Source organism: Drosophila grimshawi, unplaced genomic scaffold, assembly GCF_018153295.1.
Source record: "Drosophila grimshawi isolate 15287-2541.00 unplaced genomic scaffold, ASM1815329v1 contig_848, whole genome shotgun sequence".
Lineage (NCBI taxonomy): Eukaryota > Metazoa > Arthropoda > Insecta > Diptera > Drosophilidae > Drosophila > Drosophila grimshawi.
In genome coordinates, this window is record NW_025063692.1 from 14,315,547 (window position 1) to 14,337,082 (window position 21,536).

The following is a 21,536-nucleotide window of genomic DNA, read 5'->3' on the forward strand; positions in this document are numbered from 1 at the left end:
CAACCAGGTTGGATCTTTCAGTGAGTTCCGAGATATAAGATATATAATACAATATGCTATGGCTCTCCAACTCGTCTGCAGTAGATCGATGTTGAGTGTACAATTTTCGAGATAGCATGCTTAGAGGTGCGAGTACAAGAGCATGCTGGCCCACTCTAATTCGTGTATCTCTGTATCATATACAAACTCTGATGTATGAACGTACATATATACATACATACGTATGCTTAGGCGTGTACGTCATGATGTTTCTTACAAGTCTTTCAATTAATATAGTTTCTATTTATACTTCATCTTTATAACATTTGTTAATGTAGCCGAACTTACAAAAATGCAACAGGAGCCAAAGTCCGAGCACGCGCATATGGGCAGGGATGTGAACGTGGATGTAAGTCCGGACACGATGTCCACAGCGCTGCTGATCGAGGATCCCCGTTACCGAATTCGACCCATGCAACAGGTAATTTCCGCACTGATTGGTGGCCTAATCACAACCTTTGTGGGTGAGTAAGTTGCAATGAAGGGGGCAGGCAGGTGTTCCATTCATACTCATTGAAGCAAATTGTTTGGCTATCCAGTCACACCCCTGGAAGTGGTGAAGACACGCGTTCAGACGCAATCGCAGAACCGGGTGCGAAAGCCCCCAGTTGTATCCAAGCTATGCTATGTCTTCCACAACGGTCTCATGACGCACATCTGCAAGACAGGTACCAGCGATTGCTTAGCCAAAAATGCCGCCGATGCAACCAATTTGCGTCCACTGCGCGGCACCATGGTGAGTACAGGTCGTAAGATTCTCTATCTGCCAGTTGGCAACAAAACGTACATTTTATCCAACTTGGATGCAATGAGTGAGCAGTGGCCAGCAGCAGCTTACTAACAGATCGACTTTCCTGCAGGATACATTTGTGAAAATCATTTGCTCCAATGGTGTTGCCGGCCTCTGGTCCGGTTTAAGTCCGACGCTCGTCTCGGCGTTGCCGTCAACAATCATATACTTTTTGACCTATGAGTATATGAAGCATTCGTTCGCCAATTTTTATTATATATGGGAGACGAGTGCACGTTTGCCCGAAGACGGCGAAATTAAGAAGCAGGTGAAGACAGCGTCGGAGACGAGACTGTCGCTACCATATGCGGTGCCAATGGCATCAGGGATGTGTGCACGTACGGTCGTTGTGACGGCCATAACGCCACTGGAAATGGTGCGCATCAAGATGCAGTCGGGTTTTGTAACGTACACGGAGCTGTGGCTTGTGTTGCGCACGCTGATCAGGACGCAAGGCGTTTTAGGATTGTGGCGTGGCTGGCCGCCGACTGTGATGCGCGATGCACCCTTCTCGGGCACCTACTGGGCCGCCTACGAGTACATTAAGCGTGCCTGCAACGTGTCAGAGCCATCGCTTTGGTTCAGCTTTGTCACGGGGGCAGCATCCGGAGCGGTGGGTGTCAATATCATCATCTCTGTCGTCGTACATAATCTTATGCTCCTTATCTGTCAAATGAATTGGCCACATTTTAGTTGGCCACATTGGTGACAATGCCGTTCGATTTGATTACCACGCACACGCAAATTGAGCTGGGACAGGATATCTTATATGCGGAATCGACGAGCGGTAGAGCTGGCAAAGGTGGCACCGCAAACCAGGCCGCAAGTGCAACGGCATCCGTCAAACAGTCAGTGTTTTCGCGCCTCCGTGCATTATATCGACAGCAGGGCATACGGAGTCTTTACGTCGGAATTGTACCCCGGCTGCTGCGTGTGATGCCCGCCTGTGCCATTATGATATCGGCATTTGAGTACAGCAAATCGTACTTCTTTAGGTACAATCTAGATCTCCAGGAGACTGGTATGTATCCGTTCCCAATACGGCACTAGTTTAGCGCTGCATTTGAATATAAACGGCGACAGTTGTTGCACCCACATATCGAAAACTAAATACTTGTGACTTAAAAGTATCGATGACATGCATCGACTGTTTTTCAGTAAAAAGTACATATATGTATATCGCTAATTTAGATGGCAAACAGCTGTTGCATCTGCAAACCGGCTCGTACGTCAGCTGATAAATTATCGATAAGTTTGACCGCACTTCACACACACACCACACACACTGACAACCGTAGGTAGATGTCATAGGGAAAACTATATTTTGTATTTATTGGAAGCTTATAACGTTTACGCTTGTGCGTGCTTAATTGAATGACAATAACAGCGAAACAGCGCGCACAAAAACTAACAAGTACATTTAGGTTACCGACGTGCCTCTTAACGCGCCAAGCCAAGTGAAGCATGCCGGAGTCAAAGACGAAACCCAGTGCAGCAATAACAGAGGACAGCTATGGGCCAGCTGCGTTCCGAACAGAACCAAAGTTCACAATGACAGATCCCAGATTTCGAATTCGACCCATGCAGCAAGTTGTGTCTGCCTGTACCGGTGCCATGATTACCGCCTGCTTCAGTAAGTGACAAAACAGAGCGTTGTTTTATATATATCCTCTACTAAATACACGTGTGCCGTGGTCGCTCCAAATGCAAGAAGTTTTTTGTTTTAAATTTTAACTATCCTTAAATTTGAATAATTGCTTGCAATGATTATAAAATTCCAAGTGTTTGGGAAAATGTTTGTATTTTTTGTGCCTGTGTCTAAAATCTTTTGCACATTACCATCAAATTGTATTCTACAAACCATACAATAATATATGTATTATTATTGTTATATAACAGAATGCGCGCAAGCTCAAATTATAGCGAATAGCCACTGTAGATCACTAGTATATATATGATAATTGTTATTTCACCACATTTTGTGCTGATTGCAGTGACGCCTTTGGATGTTATCAAGACCCGTTTACAGGCTCAACAGTCGGCTCTTCTGTCCAATAAGTGCTTTCTCTATTGCAATGGCCTCATGGATCACATATGTCCATGTGGCCCGACTACGCCCACGCCTACTTCAGCATTTACTAAGTTAGCGCCAGCATCATCAACCCATTTTACGGGCACAATTGTGAGTATATCTTGTGGATAATATGCTTGGATGTATATTTTGAATGTCTGCTTCACTCTTTCCTGTGCAGGATGCATTCGTTAAGATTAGCCGCGCTGAGGGCATTGGCACATTGTGGTCCGGTCTGAGTCCGACGCTCATCTCTGCCCTGCCCTCGACCATTATATATTTTGTGGCCTACGAACAGTTCAAGGCACGATTCATCGATCTGCACTACAAATATGTGGCGCCAGTTCAAAGTTCATCCTACAAAAAGGACATTCCAATGCTGGTGCCGATGCTTGCTGGCGTCACAGCCCGAATCCTGGCCGTCACATTTGTTAGCCCCATTGAGCTGATACGCACCAAAATGCAATCGCAAAAGATGACCAACGCCGAGATGCTGGGCTCAATCCGGCAAGTGATGCAGTCGCAGGGCGTCTTGGGCCTCTGGCGTGGTCTGCCGCCAACAATACTGCGCGATGTGCCGTTCTCGGGCATCTATTGGACCTGTTATGAGTACCTGAAGAGCAGCTTTCATGTCGTCGAGCCCACGTTCGCCTTTAGCTTTGTGGCGGGCGCCATTTCGGGTTCGGTAAGTTGGGTTGATTTTACAAATAATTATTATACTCTTGTCGCGGGTCACTGAATGTACAATTTGTCAATTTTAGGATAGTTGTTTATGTAAATCTAATCTTTGGCTTAGCTGTTCTTGTTTCTTGCCGCACTTAGTCTTAATCACATTCATCTTTTTATTCGTCCAGGTTGCTGCAAGCATTACGACGCCATTTGATGTGATTAAGACGCATGAGCAAATCGAGTTCGGTGAGAAATTCATATTTGCAGGTAGGCCTCTTGCTACAACTAGTATACCGCTCGTTGGCAGTTCCACTGATGCTTCGGTTTGCCTTACGCTAGATAATCCGCCAAAGAGTGTACCGACGAAATCAGTTGCGGATCGCTTGGCAAGCATTTATCGGTTAAATGGACTCCGTGGCGTATTCTCAGGATTGGGACCGCGTCTGTTTAAGGTGGCGCCAGCCTGTGCGATCATGATATCAACTTTCGAATACAGCAAAGCGTTCTTTTACCACTACAACGTGGACCAACACAATCAGGCGTTGCTGGCCAACAACAATGCGTCAAGGTCAAATGCGGTTGCAGTCCACACGACGGGTGGAAAGGATTAGGGCGGACTGGAGATGGCTCGGGCCAATTGATACGTGCCTGTAAATATGTAAATTATTATTAAGCTTTAATGCAAAATCGCTGGGTTGCAGCACATTAAGCAGTTTGAGTTTCAGAACCCGTTGTAAAATTGATGAGTGAAATAAAATTGTTTTAATTTGAAATGCCAAAACTTTGAAACCGGAATATTTTTGCGCTCTATCGATAGCTTTAAGTGCAACCCTTTGATTAACTTCGATAGGCGAGCATATGTTTGCTCCCATTATCGATAACGCTGGAAACACGTGTCGAGCTATTGTGTTTTGTTTTACGTTGCGTTCTAAATAACTATACAAAATGGATAAGCCACAAATAATTGAAATTGATGAAGACATAGCAGATAAATCATCCGATGTTGACATGGCTGAAAATGCAGGAAAAATAAAAACAAACACCGCAGCTGCAGCAGAGTTAAAAGGTGATGAACAGAAAACTAAACAATCTACACAAAACAAATCCAAAGCCAAAAAGGTGCTTAAGCCGGAGGCAAGTATTCCACGCGGCCAACCAAAATCAAATCGGCCATGGAAGACGCCCAAACAAAAGTGAGTAAAATACCAACCTACACTTGAGTGGCCATGTTAAAAAGAATTTAACAAAAAAAAAAAACAACTTATTCGCAGATTCAGTAAAATCAAGAAGACAATAAACCGGCTGACGTTTGAAAAGAAAATGGAGCTGCGGAATGAAATGCGTTACATTAAGGAGAAGTCCAAGGAGATAAAGGAGCAGCGCAAGGAAGCCGCCGTCCAGCGTCACCAGCGTCGCGTGGAGAACGCCGAACGTCGCTTGGCCAATGAGCGTCGCTCCGAAGTTGTGCAAGTGATCAAGAATCCGGCCAAACTGAAGCGCATGAAAAAGAAGCAGATGCGCATGATCGAGAAACGTGATTTGAGCCAAGTTAAAGTTGTATAAGTTGGCTATTTACTCTAGTTTACACTTACTTTTTTTTGCCCCTCTAAATAAATCTAGTTTTGTAATGTGATTTATCAGCACTGTTATATATGGTAGGGATTATTGTAAAAAAATGCAAGACGTAACAGTTTTTTGTTTAATGTAGTTAATGTAAAGTATGTACATATAAACATTTAAAGCTTAGTATTAGCCTAGTTTAACAAATTAACATAGTATTCCAAGTTGACAGCACAAGCCTCCGCTTGCCGACCGCCGCTGTCAAGTCGAAATTGTGCCAAAATCTGTTTGCGTTGTTCGTTCAAAGTGTGACTCTGCACGGCTTTTGGTATGGTGGGCATGGTCTGCTGCATTTTGGCTTGAATGCGTGCGCGCAACTTTAAGTCTAAGTTATGTGCTAGCGATTGTAATTGCGGCTCTTTGGTCCGCACCTCTGGTAGACCGGTAGGCGGTGTTTGACAGAGTAAGGATTTGATAAAGTCACAAATCGAATGAGAAGCTGCATTGTAGTCGGAATCCGTTAATGTTAAGCTATTGTGTGACCAGGCGTCAGTGCTAGGCTCTTCGAGTCGGGTTTGCATTTGACGGATAACAGCTTCGGGCACTATGACGTCTGATCCGCGCTTTCCATTGGCCAGCAGGCAAGCAGCTAAGGGGGTCGCCACGTAAATTTGAGCAAAAATGCAGTTTTGAACGCGACTCAGCTGGTATAGCTTATAGCGCATGCTGCGATAATAATGATTATCATCGCAAACAATCAAATAATTATCGCTCTCCATTGCGGACATTGCTCGTCGCACTTTTGCTGGGAGACCAAGAAGCAGTGGATCATTATGTCTGGATCGAATTGTTTCGATGATTTGGATTAACAATTGGGAGATGTTGTCGCGTTCCCTTTTATGGTCTTTGTCATTGTGAAAGTAGTCATCGTAGCACACGTGGAGAACGTTCCAGCTGCCCAGGTCTGCCTGCTGCTGCAGCATCCAGTTGCTGAGGCATGTTTTCCCGGCGCCAGGCAGACCTATTAGCGCAAGCAGACAAATGCGCAACATCTTTAGCTATCAATGTGTATGCTTGTATTTGTGTGTGTGTGTGGGTGTGTATGTGTGTTTGTTTAACTATCTAGTATTGAAAATAGGAGCAGGGGCATGACATTCCAATCCTGCTGCTACATGGCCAAATTGCCCGGCGTATTGTTGCTGTTGTTGGCGGGCGTTAGAATTGTGCTAGTGGCAGCGACTTCCTTTTCCTTAAGCTGCTCTTTAATGCGTTCTTCCTGCTGGTGCTGCTCCAATTTTTTGGCATTCTCTTCCACTTCTTCCATGCGTTTGACATTAATTTTGGTTTGCACATCGACGTAGGCTTTCATCATGTTTTGATTGAAGCGCGCAAATTTGGTCACGCATCTGTCCACGCAGGTGTTCTGCACGTAATAAGTATTATACTATTATTGTACCCGAATAGTCGCATTTGGCTTACCTCCTGTTCAAAGAGTTCGCGCTGACTGAGATTATCAACGCAACGATTGAAGCACAACTCCGTCACTTTGTTGTATAATGTGAGAAAATCCTTCAACTGCAAGGTGAATGTTTATGAATTAAAGTGTTGCAGTTGAACTTAACATGCATACATTACGTAAATTCGAATCCATTGGAATAAACTACAAGAAAAATTAACTGATTTGGAATCGATCACAAATATGAATTTACTAGTGCCTTTGGTATTTAAGGCCGTGGGCAGAAGACAGCTGTCTTGCTTTCTGCTTTTGACAAGTTTAGTCTTATCGATTCAGAATATCACATAGCTATCGATTATGTTCATGGTAATATAAGATTTCGATTTTGCTTGTGACGTCAGACTGCGTATGGGCCATATGTACAAGAGAGGGAAATGCTTTTTTTTAATTTAATTTAATTTAAGTATAAAATAAAATTGAAAACATTTTTCGTGCAGTAATTACATTGCTGTAGCGTAACCGTGCAATTCTGCAAATGTTTCGATAAGCGCACACTTGTCCGGCAGCGTAGCGTAATCTTGTAACTCTGTTAATTCTATCGATAAAATTATGAGAGCACTCTTTGCCGGCAGTGGCAGTGCACTTGTTATCTATTGAACGTGCAATGTAAATACATGCACCACACACCACAAACATCCATACATATGTATGTGTAAGATAAGTGTGTTATTTAGAAAATCAGGTTTCTTAGCCAGTCGCACGTGTAAGCATATCGCTCATCTCTAATGTGCACCTGCCGGACTGGATTGTAACGACAATCAGCGTGTTGACAATAAGGTTTTATTTTTATCAAATACCTACGCACATGTACACTGTGCCATATATGCTGCCCAAGCCAAAAAAATTCTTAAACTGTCTGCAACAATATTTCGGCTTAGAATCGTTTAAGCCACTGCAATGGCAGATAATACGCGCTCTACTAACGGAAAACCGTGGCGGCGATGTTTGCGCTGTTATAGCCACTGGATATGGCAAGTCGTTGATCTATCAGTTTCCCGCCTTTTACCTGAATAAAGTGGTTTTTGTCATATCGCCACTAATTGCTCTAATGGAGGATCAGGTGAATGCCCTGAATTATAAATCAAAATCTGGCGACTGCGCCTGTTTGCTGGGCACTGCTCAGGAGGATCGCACCATCAAGGAGCGCATTTTGGGGCTACACTTCAGATTGGTGTACGCGACGCCGGAGTACATAACACGTGGTAATGGCCTCAAGCTGTTACAGGATTTGGGTCGCAATTTGGCGCTGATTGCCATCGATGAGGCGCACTGCATCTCCAAATGGGGTCACGAGTTCCGGCCTGCTTATCGTCGGCTCAGCGAGGTGCGGTCGGCTGTACCGCTAGTGCGCTTTCTGGCGCTCACCGGCACCGCAACAAGGCGTGTGCGCGAAGACATTTGCCAGCAGCTTCAGATGCGCAACCCGCTAATCCTCTGCAGCGGCCTGGATCGCCCCAATTTGGAGCTGACGGTGCGTGCGAAAAGTGCGGATATTTGGTCGGACCTGCAGCCTTATCTGAGCTGGGCGGCCGAGGCGGCCGGCTCGGTTATTATCTTCAACAACACCATACGCGACACGGAGCAGATGGCCCAAGAGATAAGCAGGCATGGCATGCGCTGTCACAGCTACCACAGCAAGTTGCCGTTGGAGCTGAAGCGCCGCAATCAAGAGCAATTCACCAGCGATGAGGTGCGCCTCATGGCGGCAACAACGGCCTTCGGCCTGGGCATCGATAAGCCCAACGTCCGCCTCGTGGTGCATTATGGTGCGCCCAGTGACATGGAGCGCTACTACCAGGAGATTGGTCGCGCCGGCCGCGACAATCTGCATGCCAAGTGTGTGCTTTTCTATGGCGACGCAGATGCTGCAATTCATCAACGGTTGCAGCACAGTCAACCACTGACAGCCCAACGTAGCGAGGAGCTGCAGCAGCTGGCCAGAGTCATGTTGGAGTACACACAGAGCAACCAGTGCCGGAGGCAGTTCATACTTAATTACTTTGATGATCAGACTGCTGCTCGTAGCCAGCCACGTCGCAATTGCTGCGACAATTGCCGCAAGGCGCAACACATAAAATCTACTCCCATAGAGCAGCTGGATGTCAGCAGTGAATCACGTCTGCTACTTGCCATGCTCAGGGACTTGAATGGCAGCCTTGGTCTTGGCAAACTAATACTGGGGTTGCGCGGCTCGCGCAGCAAATGCCTTAGCATCGGAAGTCGGACCCACGAGAACTTTGGCAAGGGCGCCCATCGATCCAATGCCTGGTTTAAGGTACTCGCTGAGCATCTGAAGTCCACAGGTTACATACAGAATGATTATCTGAAGAATGCGAAGTGTGCATTTGGCTTTCTCATGCCGCAGGTCACGCTCAAAGGTTGCCGCTGGCTGGACAACGAGCCGACTGAAGCCAAGAAGATAATCATTGAACCGACACCCCGTATGGCAAAGCTGCTCAAGCAGCGCAAACGTTGTCGTGAGAAGGGCAAGCTACCAAATGAGTCACTTGACTGGGGCTCTGACATCGACCTAAGTGAGTTGGATGACGTTGAGAAGCAACAGGAAACTCTCAAGAGCAATGAATCTGTGTGGGGACCTGATATCGACATTGATTTCCAGCGAATCGACGAAGAAGTGGCCAAGTCCATTAAGAATCCAACAACTGAGCAGCCAGAAGTCAAATCCACTGATCTCGAACTACTGCTCACTGACTGCCATAAGATTTTGCAAGAGGAGCAGGAGGAAAGCGCCATAACACAAAAGGCCCGCAAGCGCGTCTGGCAGTACCTGGAGGGCAGCTACCAAAAGCGACCCCTAATACCAAAGTACAAATACAAGAAATGCAACTGAACACATTTATACAAATTTACACTTGTCAAACTAGAATATAAAATAGTTCGAATTTTGTTGATCACTTTAGCTAATTGAATTATATTTGTACTTAAATAAATAACAACGTACAAAGTGTTTAAAGAAAACTTATTTAAAAATTTGAAAAATTTTATTTTAATGGGGTTGGCTTAAAAGATCGTATAGATCCTTCAGAAATCTGCAAGGATTTGGCCGAGAGAGTTATTTTTCTATCTATTGTCTTTATAATGAAATTGTACTAGGCACTTTAGCCATTTTACAAGTATGTTTTTTTCTCTAGTTTGCACTTTATTTTATTCATTTTATGGTTCTCCCACAAAATAGGCTTTACACGTTTGAATCATTTTCAAACATGCTAAAAATTCGATTCCTCCTGAAAGTATGCAGGGGTTTTAATGCTTTTAGGAAAATTTCACTACTTATTGATTGAAAAAAAGTCTTTCCTTTTAAAAAAATATATTTGTCTCGCAATCCTATATTGTTTGTAGAAATAATTTAAAGCTATTGTTATAATTAATTTATTAAAAATATGTATGCCTTCATGAATGTCTAAATATCTTAAGTGCTATGCAAATAAAAAAATCCTATAAAATACATGATAACGAGTATTTTCAGATGAAACTCTTCGTTGCCATCATCGTGCATTCCCAATTTCCACCTGCCTGGAAGACAATGACTTAAAGTTCAGCTGCCCATTGTGATAAGCGCCTTACGCCCTTAGACCATAGCATGTGTTGTCTCGATAAATAATTGCTGAATATTAGCAATAAGCAACAAATCATTTTGGCGGCTTAGACACGAAGAGTAGCACTGCCAATTCCAAGGCCAAAATGTGTTTACTAGATAAGCCATTTATTTAACTACTACCTTAAATGTCTTTTTTTTTATTGTGGGAATGTTGTGTTGAAGCCAAGATTTATCAGCGTCGACGGAATAATTAATTATTTCGTGAGTAATAACTTTTCTAAGAAAATTAAATGTTCTTGAAGTCTCTGTAATTTGAAAATCATGTTAACTTTAATTATACTGATGAAAACAATTACATTCTCACACATCATCATCAGTCGAGTATATTATACTTTTTACGATACGAAACCAAATACAAGAACAAACGCTGGCATATGATAGTATTGAAGTTACACAACCAGAAATGTGAGATTTTGACTATGTTATTGACGCTAAGACAAAGGCATCCAAAATTGATAAGCGCAAATTATTAAGTGAGAGACGAGGCGTGTCGAAAGCAAGCAGCAAGCAGCAAGCCAAACTGCCAGACCCAAACATTGCTACATAAAAAAGCACAATTATACTTAATTAATTTAAGTTTTTCCTGTATTTATTGATAGTCGTCTTAATGATGTTTCGTGACTAGCGTCGACTGCTTTATTTGGATATGTAAAATATCTCAGTGTATGCCCGCCATATGTATCTAAGAGTATTTAATCTTCGTCATCCAAAAGTAAACTCTGCTTTCCAGTTTTTAATTTAATTCTACAAGAATTTTTGCCGTTACCTTCTAATAAATACCACAAATACATATAAAAATATCTATCTATGTATTGGCATACGCAGAAGATTTTATACAAATATATAAATATGTATTTCTTTTGTTGCAGTTTTCTAAAAAGACAGCTTAAGCTTAAGCCAAGTTTTGCAGAGTAAAATATTTAAATTATATTCTTTTTATAGAATTTACCAAATAGACACACAACGTCACGTTGGCTGTTGTGTCATATTGTTTTGTTTGCTTTTTTCTTGTTCTTTTGGTATTATGACTAATTTTAAACCAATTTTTCTTTTAAATTATATTATGACGATATTGTTATTTAAATTAAAGCCAATTTGCTTTAAATCACGTTTCTTTAATTTCAAATTTAAATATTTTGTGCTAAAGGCACTTAGTTTTTCATCGGCATCACAGTTCTTTATGACAGCTATATTTATATCTGTATATGCATAAATTTTGTAGTAGCTACCGGTAAATCCCCAACATTGCCACTTATCGTCATTTGCCTTGAAGCTTGACTTTTTCCCACAGTTTGTGGTTGATTACAGCTTATTTGTATGAAATCTAATCGAGCGCCCTGAGCGATGGGCAGCCAACAAACCGGTTCACTTATGCACTGCAACAGCCCCGGAAGTGGCTGAGGGGTAAGCTAGGCATTCTGCAGAAGAAAACACGTACCTACATGCCAGGGCTGCAATACAATATGCTAACGACTTAGAATTGAATGAACATTTCAAGTATATAAAACGATGGGCGTTTAAAATTCGGACTTTCAACCCTGTTCGCAGCTCGGCGCCGACGTCAACAATTCAGCTTGTCGACACATTTCATAAGACAATAGTTTGCGTTTGATCTGAGTTTAGTATCCCGTTGACTGTCGCGATGCTGAGATTGTCTGGCAAGTGCACTCCAGGTCTTTTGCCTGCTGGTGCAGTGCTGCTGGTAATGCAGCTTATCCCATTGGTGTCAGCCACAACAACATTAGCACCATCGACCCCGCAAGCACCATCACCACCAACAGACTATTGTGCACCGGCCCTGTGCGAAATATTTAATGGCAGCCATTTGCTGCAGCTGCCGCACACTGCATGTGGAAATAATGGCAGCTTTGGTGCAAGCTGCGGTCCACAACCGAAACTCCTCTATATGAGTGATCGTCGACGTCAGCTGCTGCTGGACATGCACAATTTAGTGCGCAGCAAGATTGCTGCTGGCGAGGTGCCTGGCTATGAAGCCGCCTTGCATATGCCATTTTTGAGATGGGATGAAGAGCTGGCGCAGATGGCTGCACTCCATGCCAAGCGCTGCCAGTTTGCGCATGACCAGTGTCGGAATACGCAAAGATTTCAGATCAGTGGTCAGAATATTGGCTATTTTTGGATTGGTCGCGAATTCAAGTCACATTCGCGACGCATGAAGTCCTTTGTGCTCCACTGGTTTCGCGAGTATAAGGATGCCAATCAAAGCTACATTGATAGCTTTCAACGGCACCCAGAGGGGTAAGTAATTTTGCTTACTCACGTATATAAACTCTAATGCAATTTACTTGCAGAAAAAAGATCGGACATTTTACTTTGTTAGTTGCGGATCGAGTGCGTCGGGTTGGCTGCGCTGCTGTAAGATTTCTTGAGCAAAGCACCAACCGATTCCAGTTTCTTTTGACTTGCAACTACGACTACAACAATATATTTGGAGATCCAGTTTATAAATCGGGACCAACAGCTTCTAAATGCGCATATCGCATTAGCAAAAAGTATCCAGCTTTGTGTGATTGGAAATCCGACGCGAGTAACTCCGATACCGAAGAAATTTTGGAGGACAACAACACGCTGGATAACAACATACCAGTCTGACAATTGGGCAGGCTAGAAGCCATATTTCTAATTCAAGTACTTTATATATCGATCACGTATATGCAATTTACAAATTTACAATATGTGCCCTAGTACACAATAGACATTTACAAGTATTTTCACTTTGATTTAAGTATGTTCGCCAATGGTTTCAGAACACTGTGTATCACATAACGTTTTTTTTTTATAAACATTCTCGACAGCAAAATAATTCATAAGCGATACAATTTAATTGTAAAATTAATATAATAAAATTTTAACCATTAACCGGCTGGTAAGTCGATATTTAATTGGATTATTCGCAATTTTCGCTCTTAAGTCATTGCTCGGCTATATCATTAGGAAACTCGATGTCCTAAGACGAACTTTTTTGCAGAAAACTAGGGCTACCAATTTGCTAAAGAACAGCAAAATAGTTACAGTTTACAGTGAAATAAAGTTCTTGTCTCTTATATACCCTCTTATACATTAAATTCAGTTCGATGGAGTAAGTCTATTTATTGCTAATCTATCGAACATTTTCTTCAAAAATCTGTTACAGTTATATTTCAGAAAAATAATGATACTACTATGAGTTAGCCTAAAAGTATGACTTAAAAAAAATAATTTTCTAGTTTCCACCATAGATTTTATATGCATTTCATAATCAGTGTGTCACAACTGATTTAAAATTTAATTCTAAATGAATGCTCTTTATTTAACTTATTTTCGAGTGTTTTCATTATTAAGTGGAACTGCAATTAAGCGCAATTTATTTATATAATTGTTTATTTTTTACTTTTTTATTAAGTCAACTGAAATCAGAACTCAATATGCTAAATTATAGAGAATTAGAATATATTGAAAGGTGGCAGAGACTCGGTGGAACCTTCTGAAGTCTCTGTTATATGTTTGCTAGGATTTAAGGTACTCGACTTTTCGGTGATCGGCTTAGTGGGTTTCAAAGTTGTGGGCTTACGCGTACTTGGCTTTACTGTTGTTGTACTCGTTAAAGTTGTCGGTCTTAAAGTAGTTGGTTTGACCGTTGTTATACTCGGCTTAGTTGGTTTCAAAGTTGTAGGTTTTTGGGTGGTTGGCTTGGATGTTGTTGTACTGGGCTCAGTTGGTTTTAATGTTGAAGGTTTTTGGGTGGTTGGTTTAGATGTTGTTGTACTCGGCGCAGTGGGTTTCAAAGTTGTCGGCTTTTGGGTTGTTGGTTTGGCTGTTGTTGTACTTGGCTCAGTTGGCTTCAAAGTTTTAGGTTTTTGGGTGGTTGGTTTAGATGTTGTTTTACTCGGCGCAGTTGGTTTCAAAGTTGTAGGGTTTTGGGTGGTTGGCTTGGATGTTGTTGTAGTCGGCTTGGCCGTTGTTGTAGTCAGCTCAGTTGGTTTCAAAGTTGTGGGCTTCTGGGTGGTTGGCTTGGCAGTTGTTGTAGTCGGCTCAGTTGATTTCAAAGTTGTGGGCTTCTGGGTGGTTGGCTTGACAGTTGTTGTACTCGGCTCAGTGGGTTTCAAAGTTGTAAGGTTTTGGGTGGTTGGCTTGTCTGTTGTTGTAGTGGCTACAGTGGGTTTCAAAGTTGTAGGGTTTTGGGTGGTTGGCTTTTCTGTTGTTGTAGTGGGTTCAGTGGGTTTCAAAGTTGTAGGTTTTTGGGTAGTCAGCTTGGCAGTTGTTGTAGTCGACTCAGTTGGTTTCAAAGCTGTAGGGTTTTGGGTGGTTGGCTTGCCTGTTGTTGTGGTGGGTTCAGTTGGTTTCAAAGTTGTAGGGTTTTGGGTAGTCGTCTTGGCAGTTGTTGTAGTGGGTTCAGTTGGTTTCAAAGTTGTAGGGTTTTGGGTGGTTGGCTTGTCTGTTGTTGTAGTGGGTTCAGTGGGTTTCAAAGTTGTAGGGTTTTGGGTAGTCGGCTTGTCTGTTGTTGTAGTGGGTTCAGTTGGTTTCAAAGTTGTAGGGTTTTGGGTAGTCGGCTTGGCAGTTGTTGTAGTGGGTTCAGTGGGTTTCAAAGTTGTAGGGTTTTGGGTGGTTGGCTTGTCTGTTGTTGTAGTGGGTTCAGTGCGTGTCAAAGTTGTAGGGTTTTGGGTAGTCGCCTTGGCAGTTGTTGTACTCGGCTCAGTTGGTTTCAAAGTTGTAGGGTTTTGGGTAGTCGGCTTGGCAGTTGTTGTAGTGGGTTCAGTTGGTTTCAAAGTTGTAGGGTTTTGGGTAGTCGCCTTGGCAGTTGTTGTACTCGGCTCAGTTGGTTTCAAAGTTGTAGGGTTTTGGGTAGTCGGCTTGGCAGTTGTTGTAGTCGGCTCAGTTGGTTTTAAAGTTGTGGGCATTTGGGTGGTTGGCTTGTCTGTTGTTGTAGTGGGTTCAGTGGGTTTCAAAGTTGTAGGGTTTTGGGTAGTCGGCTTGTCTGTTGTTGTAGTGGGTTCAGTTGGTTTCAAAGTTGTAGGGTTTTGGGTAGGCGGCTTAGCAGTTGTTGTAGTGGGTTCAGTTGGTTTCAAAGTTGTGGGCTTCTGGGTAATTGGCTTAGCAGTTGTTGTACTCGGCTCAGTCGGTTCCAAAGTTGTAGGGTTTTGGGTGGTTGGCTTGTCTGTTGTTGTAGTGGGTTCAGTTGGTTTCAAAGTTGTAGGGTTTTGGGTAGGCGGCTTAGCAGTTGTTGTAGTGGGTTCAGTTGGTTGCAAAGTTGTAGGAATTGGGGTGGTTGGCTTGTCTGTTGTTGTAGTGGATTCAGTTGGTTTCAAAGTTGTGGGCTTCTGGGTGGTTGGCTTAGCAGTTGTTGTACTCGGCTCAGTCGGTTCCAAAGTTGTAGGGTTTTGGGTGGTAGGCTTGTCTGTTGTTGTAGTGTGTTCAGTTAGTTTCAAAGTTGTAGGGTCTTGGGTGGTTGGCTTTTCTGTTGTTGTAGTGGGTTCAGTGGGTTTCAAAGTTGTAGGGTTTTGGGTGGTAGGCTTGTCTGTTGTTGTAGTGGGTTCAGTTGGTTTCAAAGTTGTAGGGTCTTGGGTGGTTGGCTTGTCTGTTGTTGTAGTAGGTTCAGTTGGTTTCAAAGTTGTGGGCTTCTGGGTGGTTGGCTTAGCAGTTGTTGTACTCGGCTCAGTCGGTTCCAAAGTTGTAGGGTTTTGGGTGGTAGGCTTGTCTGTTGTTGTAGTGGGTTCAGTTGGTTTCAAAGTTGTAGGGTCTTGGGTGGTTGGCTTTTCTGTTGTTGTACTCGGCTCAGTCGGTTCCAAAGTTGTAGGGTTTTGGGTGGTAGGCTTGTCTGTTGTTGTAGTGGGTTCAGTTGGTTTCAAAGTTGTAGGGTCTTGGGTGGTTGGCTTTTCTGTTGTTGTAGTGGGTTCAGTGGGTTTCAAAGTTGTAGGGTTTTGGGTGGTGGGCTTGTCTGTTGTTGTAGTGGGTTCAGTTGGTTTCAAAGTTGTAGGGTCTTGGGTGGTTGGCTTTTCTGTTGTTGTAGTGGGTTCAGTGGGTTTCAAAGTTGTAGGGTTTTGGGTGGTAGGCTTGTCTGTTGTTGTAGTGGGTTCAGTTGGTTCCAAAGTTGTAGGGTTTTGGGTGGTAGGCTTGTCTGTTGTTGTAGTGGGTTCAGTTGGTTTCAAAGTTGTAGGAATTTGAGTGGTTGGCTTAGCAGTTGTTGTACTCGGCTCAGTTGGTTCCAAAGTTGTAGGGTTTTGGGTGGTTGGCTTGTCTGTTGTTGTACTCGGCTCAGTCGGTTCCAAAGTTGTAGGGTTTTGGGTGGTAGGCTTGTCTGTTGTTGTAGTGGGTTCAGTTGGTTTCAAAGTTGTAGGGTCTTGGGTGGTTGGCTTTTCTGTTGTTGTAGTGGGTTCAGTGGGTTTCAAAGTTGTAGGGTTTTGGGTGGTGGGCTTGTCTGTTGTTGTAGTGGGTTCAGTTGGTTCCAAAGTTGTAGGGTTTTGGGTGGTAGGCTTGTCTGTTGTTGTAGTGGGTTCAGTTGGTTTCAAAGTTGTAGGGTCTTGGGTGGTTGGCTTTTCTGTTGTTGTAGTGGGTTCAGTGGATTTCAAAGTTGTAGGGTTTTGGGTGGTAGGCTTGTCTGTTGTTGTAGTGGGTTCAGTTGGTTTCAAAGTTGTAGGAATTTGGGTGGTAGGCTTGTCTGTTGTTATAGTAGGTTCAGTTGGTTTCAAAGTTGTGGGCTTCTGGGTGGTTGGCTTAGCAGTTGTTGTACTCGGCTCAGTCGGTTTCAAAGTTGTGGGCTTCTGGGTGGTTGGCCCGGCAGTTGTTTTACTCGGCGCAGTTGGTTTCAATGCTGTGGGGTTTTTGGTGGTCGGCTTGTCTGTTGTTGTGGTGGGTTCAGTTGGTTTCAAAGTTGTAGGGTCTTGGGTGGTTGGCTTTTCTGTTGTTGTAGTGGGTTCAGTGGGTTTCAAAGTTGTAGGGTTTTGGGTGGTTGGCTTGTCTGTTGTTGTAGTGGGTTCAGTGGGTTTCAAAGTTGTAGGGTTTTGGGTAGTCGGCTTGGCAGTTGTTGTAGTCGGCTGAGTTGGTTTCAAAGTTGTGGGCTTCTGGGTGGTTGGCTTGTCTGTTGTTGTGGTGGGTTTAGTTGGATTCAAAGTTGTAGGGTTTTGGGTGGTTGGCTTGTCTGTTGTTGTAGTGGATTCAGTTGGTTCCAAAGTTGTAGGGTTTTGGGTGGTTGGCTTGTCTGTTGTTGTGGTGGGTTCACTTGGTTTCAAAGTTGTAGGGTTTTGGGTGGTTGGCTTGTCTGTTGTTGTAGTGGGTTCAGTTGGTTTCAAAGTTGTAGGGTTTTGTGTGGTTGGCTTTTCTGTTGTTGTAGTGGGTTCAGTGGGTTTCAAAGTTGTCGGGTTTTGGGTGGTTGGCTTGTCTGTTGTTGTAGTGGGTTCAGTGGGTTTCAAAGTTGTAGGGTTTTGGGTGGTTGGCTTGTCTGTTGTTGTAGTGGGTTCAGTGGGTTTCAAAGTTGTGGGCTTCTGGGTGGTTGGCTTAGCAGTTGTTGTACTCGGCTCAGTCGGTTCCAAAGTTGTAGGGTTTTGGGTGGTTGGCTTGTCTGTTGTTGTGGTGGGTTTAGTTGGATTCAAAGTTGTAGGGTTTTGGGTGGTTGGCTTGTCTGTTGTTGTAGTGGATTCAGTTGGTTCCAAAGTTGTAGGGTTTTGGGTGGTTGGCTTGTCTGTTGTTGTGGTGGGTTCACTTGGTTTCAAAGTTGTAGGGTTTTGGGTGGTTGGCTTGTCTGTTGTTGTAGTGGGTTCAGTTGGTTTCAAAGTTGTAGGGTTTTGTGTGGTTGGCTTTTCTGTTGTTGTAGTGGGTTCAGTTGGTTTCAAAGTTGTAGGGTTTTGTGTGGTTGGCTTTTCTGTTGTTGTAGTGGGTTCAGTGGGTTTCAAAGTTGTAGGGTTTTGGGTGGTTGGCTTGTCTGTTGTTGTAGTGGGTTCAGTGGGTTTCAAAGTTGTGGGCTTCTGGGTGGTTGGCTTAGCAGTTGTTGTACTCGGCTCAGTCGGTTTCAAAGTTGTGGGCTTCTGGGTGGTTGGCCCGGCAGTTGTTTTACTCGGCGTAGTTGGTTTCAATGCTATGGGGTTTTGGGTGGTTGGCTTGTCTGTTGTTGTGGTGGGTTCAGTTGGTTTCAAAGTTGTAGGGTTTTGTGTGGTTGGCTTTTCTGTTGTTGTAGTGGGTTCAGTGGGTTTCAAAGTTGTCGGGTTTTGGGTGGTTGGCTTGTCTGTTGTTGTAGTGGGTTCAGTGGGTTTCAAAGTTGTCGGGTTTTGGGTAGTTGGCTTGGAAGTTGTTGTAGTGGGTTCAGTAGGTTTCAAAGTTGTAGGGTTTTGGGTAGTCGGCTTGGCAGTTGTTGTAGTCGGCTGAGTTGGTTTCAAAGATGTGGGCTTCTGGGTGGTTGGCCCGGCAGTTGTTTTACTCGGCGTAGTTGGTTTCAATGCTATGGGGTTTTGGGTGGTTGGCTTGTCTGTTGTTGTGGTGGGTTCAGTTGGTTTCAAAGTTGTAGGGTTTTGGGTGGTTGGCTTGTCTGTTGTTGTAGTGGATTCAGTTGGTTTCAAAGTTGTAGGGTTTTGGGTGGTTGGCTTGTCTGTTGTTGTGGTGGGTTCACTTGGTTTCAAAGTTGTACGGTTTTGGGTGGTTGGCTTTTCTGTTGTTGTAGTGGGTTCAGTGGGTTTCAAAGTTGTCGGGTTTTGTGTGGTTGGCTTGTCTGTTGTTGTAGTGGGTTCAGTGGGTTTCAAAGTTGTAGGGTTTTGGGTAGTCGGCTTGGCAGTTGTTGTAGTCGGCTGAGTTGGTTTCAAAGTTGTGGGCTTCTGGGTGGTTGGCCCGGCAGTTGTTTTACTCGGCGTAGTTGGTTTCAATGCTGTGGGGCTTTGGGTGGTTGGCTTGTCTGTTGTTGTGGTGGGTTCAGTTGGATTCAAAGTTGTAGGGTTTTGGGTGGTTGGCTTGTCTGTTGTTGTAGTGGATTCAGTTGGTTCCAAAGTTGTAGGGTTTTGGGTGGTTGGCTTGTCTGTTGTTGTGGTGGGTTCACTTGGTTTCAAAGTTGTAGGGTTTTGGGTGGTTGGCTTGTCTGTTGTTGTAGTGGGTTCAGTTGGTTTCAAAGTTGTAGGGTTTTGTGTGGTTGGCTTTTCTGTTGTTGTAGTGGGTTCAGTGGGTTTCAAAGTTGTCGGGTTTTGGGTGGTTGGCTTGTCTGTTGTTGTAGTGGGTTCAGTTGGTTTCAAAGTTGTGGGGTTTTGGGTGGTTGGCTTGTCCGTTGTTGTAGTGGGTTCAGTGGGTTTCAAAGTTGTCGGGTTTTGGGTGGTTGGCTTGGAAGTTGTTGTAGTGGGTTCAGTGGGTTTCAAAGTTGTAGGGTTTTGGGTGGTCTGCTTGTCTGTTGTTGTAGTGGGTTCAGTGGGCTTCAAAGTTGTAGGGTTTTGGGTAGTCGGCTTGGCAGTTGTTGTCGTCGGTTCAGTTGGTTTCAAAGTTGTAGGGTTTTGGGTGGTTGGCTTGTCTGTTGTTGTAGTGGGTTCAGTGGGTTTCAAAGTTGTAGGGTTTTGGATGGTTGGCTTGTCTGTTGTTGTGGTGGGTTCAGTGGGTTTCAAAGTTGTCGGGTTTTGGGTTGTCGGCTTTTCTGTTGTTGTAGTGGGTTTCAAAGTTGTAGGGTTTTGGGTGGTTTGCTTGTCAGTTGTTGACGTGGGTTCAGTTGGTTTCAAAGTTGTGGGGTTTTGGGTGGTTGGCTTGTCCGTTGTTGTAGTGGGCTCAGTGGGTTTCAAAGTTGTCGGGTTTTTGGTGGTTGGCTTGGAAGTTGTTGTAGTGGGTTCAGTGGGTTTCAAAGTTGTAGGGTTTTGGGTGGTCTGCTTGTTTGTTGTTGTAGTGGGTTCAGTTGGCTTCAAAGTTGTAGGGTTTTGGGGAGGCGGCTTAGCAGTTGTTGTAGTGGGTTCAGTTGGTTTCAAAGTTGTAGGGTTTTGGGTGGTAGGCTTGTCTGTTGTTGTGGTGGGTTCAGTTGATTTCAAAGTTGTAGGGTTTTGGGTAGTTGGCTTGTCTGTTGTTGTACTCGGCTCAGTTGGTTTCAAAGTTGTCTGGTTTTGGGTAGTTGGCTTGCCAGTTCCGGTTGACACAGTGGTTTTCAGTGTTGTCGTTTTTGCAGTAGTTTGTTTGGCAGTTTTGCTTGGCACAGTGGGCTTCAGAGTTGTCGGTGTTGGAGTAGTTGGTTTTCCACTTGTGCTCGGCTCACTTGGTTTCAAAGTTGTAGGTTTTTGGGTGGTTGGTTTGCCAGTTGCGCTCGGCACACTGGGTGATAGTGTTGTCGGTTTTGGAGTAGTAAGCTTGCCGGTTGTGCTCGGCACAGTTGGTTTCAAAGTTGTTGGTTTTTGAGTGGTTGGTTTGGCTGTTGTGGGCACCGGCTTAGTTTGAGTCGTTTTTAATGTTGTGCCGAGGGTCGTTTTATAGGTCGGTTTTAGGGTAGTTGCTTTAGAGGTCTGTGGAAGGCTATGGTTACATTTTGGTGTAGTTGGATGGTACTTGCACGGTGTTGATGGCGGTCTGAGAGTCGTAGTGCTGGTTTTATTGTTGCAAGGATTGCGGAAATGCAATATTATTTCATTTGCCTTTTGACCGGGCACAATGCGAATGTGCGGCCCGAACATCGTAAATGTTGTGCCTGTAGCGACCAACAGGCATAGTATAAGCAGTCTCATTGCGCCAACGTGTTGCTCTTGCAGGCATTAAGCGTAATCTCGTATTCAGTTATAGGTGTATCCTGTGGAGGTCGACCAGCGTGCGAACAACTAGACGACGGCCTGGATACTAACTTGAACCGGGCTCAATGTTAAGTATTTAAGTCATCTATGACGGTGCCTGCGTTAATTGTATTGCATAAATTTACATTCTAATGTCTAAAAATACATTTCCTGTGAAAAACGACGACCTGCGGATGCATTTGGCGTGTAAGGGCACGCGCTTGTTCTATTAAGTCGTAACTTATCAGTGCCGTAGGGCTGTGCTAGGTTTTCGTAGGTCGGATTTTTTCTGTTGGCTAGTGAAGCTCTCGCAATGCACGTAGAATTCTGAATCATAGCAAATAAATTGTTGCTGGCACGAACCCATACCATTTATTTTTTGTACACGTTTTGAAATTTCAACGATGTTTATTACGCTTCTATAATGTGTATTCATGTGTAATTGGGCATTTTATACTATACTAATTTTATATTATCTAAAGTTTGTGCAATGGTTTTGTTCTTTATTTGTATTATTTTATTTTTATTTGATTTTTTTTTTGTCTTTTAACAAAATATTTGTAGTACAT

The 21,536-nt window shown here is 43.8% G+C and overlaps 8 protein-coding genes across 9 annotated transcripts; 5 read left to right on the forward strand and 3 right to left on the reverse strand.

The window, feature by feature from the left end:
* Positions 1-299: 299 nt before the first annotated feature.
* On the forward strand, positions 300-2,317 carry LOC6565659 (solute carrier family 25 member 40). Of its 2 annotated transcripts, none has more exons than XM_032738966.2 (5): positions 300-503; positions 579-775; positions 900-1,442; positions 1,523-1,850; positions 2,254-2,317. In XM_032738966.2, exons 1-5 carry the CDS (start codon positions 332-334, stop codon positions 2,271-2,273), a joined length of 1,260 nt encoding a protein of 419 aa, XP_032594857.1. In that variant the 5' UTR covers positions 300-331; the 3' UTR covers positions 2,274-2,317. The 2 variants fall into 2 exon arrangements, with proteins under 2 accessions (XP_032594857.1, XP_001992766.2); XM_001992730.3 differs by having other exon boundaries at positions 2,217-2,290.
* Positions 2,097-4,350, forward strand: LOC6565870 (solute carrier family 25 member 40). The gene is made up of 5 exons (XM_001992731.2): positions 2,097-2,462; positions 2,824-3,011; positions 3,082-3,585; positions 3,755-3,836; positions 3,909-4,350. Exons 1-5 carry the CDS (start codon positions 2,294-2,296, stop codon positions 4,178-4,180), a joined length of 1,215 nt encoding a protein of 404 aa, XP_001992767.1. The 5' UTR covers positions 2,097-2,293; the 3' UTR covers positions 4,181-4,350.
* A 117-nt stretch (positions 4,351-4,467) lies between these two features.
* Positions 4,468-5,202, forward strand: LOC6565871 (coiled-coil domain-containing protein 86). Its single transcript, XM_001992732.3, has 2 exons — positions 4,468-4,762; positions 4,841-5,202. The coding sequence occupies exons 1-2, from the start codon at positions 4,515-4,517 to the stop codon at positions 5,130-5,132; spliced, it is 540 nt and encodes a 179-aa protein (XP_001992768.1). The 5' UTR covers positions 4,468-4,514; the 3' UTR covers positions 5,133-5,202.
* Positions 5,203-5,258: 56 nt separating this feature from the next.
* On the reverse strand, positions 5,259-6,183 carry LOC6565872 (L-seryl-tRNA(Sec) kinase). Its single transcript, XM_001992733.3, has one exon. The coding sequence runs from the start codon at positions 6,179-6,181 to the stop codon at positions 5,324-5,326; it is 858 nt and encodes a 285-aa protein (XP_001992769.1). The 5' UTR covers positions 6,182-6,183; the 3' UTR covers positions 5,259-5,323.
* Positions 6,184-6,284: 101 nt separating this feature from the next.
* On the reverse strand, positions 6,285-6,864 carry LOC6565873 (mitochondrial import inner membrane translocase subunit Tim10B). The gene is made up of 3 exons (XM_001992734.3): positions 6,760-6,864; positions 6,609-6,704; positions 6,285-6,552 (listed from the first exon to the last, which is right to left on the reverse strand). The coding sequence occupies exons 1-3, from the start codon at positions 6,778-6,780 to the stop codon at positions 6,298-6,300; spliced, it is 372 nt and encodes a 123-aa protein (XP_001992770.1). The 5' UTR covers positions 6,781-6,864; the 3' UTR covers positions 6,285-6,297.
* A 586-nt stretch (positions 6,865-7,450) lies between these two features.
* Positions 7,451-9,496, forward strand: LOC6565874 (Werner syndrome ATP-dependent helicase). Its single transcript, XM_001992735.1, has one exon. The coding sequence runs from the start codon at positions 7,451-7,453 to the stop codon at positions 9,494-9,496; it is 2,046 nt and encodes a 681-aa protein (XP_001992771.1).
* Positions 9,497-11,890: 2,394 nt separating this feature from the next.
* On the forward strand, positions 11,891-13,182 carry LOC6565875 (antigen 5 like allergen Cul n 1). The gene is made up of 2 exons (XM_001992736.3): positions 11,891-12,523; positions 12,577-13,182. Exons 1-2 carry the CDS (start codon positions 11,907-11,909, stop codon positions 12,875-12,877), a joined length of 918 nt encoding a protein of 305 aa, XP_001992772.1. The 5' UTR covers positions 11,891-11,906; the 3' UTR covers positions 12,878-13,182.
* Positions 13,183-13,589: 407 nt separating this feature from the next.
* Positions 13,590-20,998, reverse strand: LOC116805650 (mucin-2). Its single transcript, XM_043216060.1, has 2 exons — positions 19,243-20,998; positions 13,590-18,813 (listed from the first exon to the last, which is right to left on the reverse strand). The coding sequence occupies exons 1-2, from the start codon at positions 20,923-20,925 to the stop codon at positions 13,708-13,710; spliced, it is 6,789 nt and encodes a 2,262-aa protein (XP_043071995.1). The 5' UTR covers positions 20,926-20,998; the 3' UTR covers positions 13,590-13,707.
* Positions 20,999-21,536: the final 538 nt, after the last annotated feature.

Excerpts from the sequence above, each read along its gene's own strand:
- LOC6565659 (XM_001992730.3), top strand. The coding sequence starts at position 332 with ATGCAACAGGAGCCAAAGTCCGAGCACGCGCATATGGGCAGGGATGTG. Across the intron at positions 776-899 it reads GTCCACTGCGCGGCACCATG|GATACATTTGTGAAAATCAT; the intron begins GTGAGTACAGGT and ends ACTTTCCTGCAG. Across the intron at positions 1,443-1,522 it reads CGGGGGCAGCATCCGGAGCG|TTGGCCACATTGGTGACAAT; the intron begins GTGGGTGTCAAT and ends GCCACATTTTAG.
- LOC6565870 (XM_001992731.2), top strand. The coding sequence starts at position 2,294 with ATGCCGGAGTCAAAGACGAAACCCAGTGCAGCAATAACAGAGGACAGC. Across the intron at positions 2,463-2,823 it reads CATGATTACCGCCTGCTTCA|TGACGCCTTTGGATGTTATC; the intron begins GTAAGTGACAAA and ends TGCTGATTGCAG. Across the intron at positions 3,837-3,908 it reads TGAGAAATTCATATTTGCAG|ATAATCCGCCAAAGAGTGTA; the intron begins GTAGGCCTCTTG and ends GCCTTACGCTAG.
- LOC6565871 (XM_001992732.3), top strand. The coding sequence starts at position 4,515 with ATGGATAAGCCACAAATAATTGAAATTGATGAAGACATAGCAGATAAA. Across the intron at positions 4,763-4,840 it reads TGGAAGACGCCCAAACAAAA|ATTCAGTAAAATCAAGAAGA; the intron begins GTGAGTAAAATA and ends ACTTATTCGCAG.
- LOC6565872 (XM_001992733.3), bottom strand. The coding sequence starts at position 6,181 with ATGTTGCGCATTTGTCTGCTTGCGCTAATAGGTCTGCCTGGCGCCGGG.
- LOC6565873 (XM_001992734.3), bottom strand. The coding sequence starts at position 6,780 with ATGGATTCGAATTTACGTAAT. Across the intron at positions 6,705-6,759 it reads TGGATTCGAATTTACGTAAT|TTGAAGGATTTTCTCACATT; the intron begins GTATGCATGTTA and ends TTCACCTTGCAG. Across the intron at positions 6,553-6,608 it reads GCGAACTCTTTGAACAGGAG|AACACCTGCGTGGACAGATG; the intron begins GTAAGCCAAATG and ends TATTACGTGCAG.
- LOC6565874 (XM_001992735.1), top strand. The coding sequence starts at position 7,451 with ATGTACACTGTGCCATATATGCTGCCCAAGCCAAAAAAATTCTTAAAC.
- LOC6565875 (XM_001992736.3), top strand. The coding sequence starts at position 11,907 with ATGCTGAGATTGTCTGGCAAGTGCACTCCAGGTCTTTTGCCTGCTGGT. Across the intron at positions 12,524-12,576 it reads TTTCAACGGCACCCAGAGGG|AAAAAAGATCGGACATTTTA; the intron begins GTAAGTAATTTT and ends ATTTACTTGCAG.
- LOC116805650 (XM_043216060.1), bottom strand. The coding sequence starts at position 20,925 with ATGAGACTGCTTATACTATGCCTGTTGGTCGCTACAGGCACAACATTT. Across the intron at positions 18,814-19,242 it reads CAGACAAGCCAACCACCCAA|ACTTTGAAACCAACTGAATC; the intron begins AACCCTACAACT and ends CAAAACCCTACA.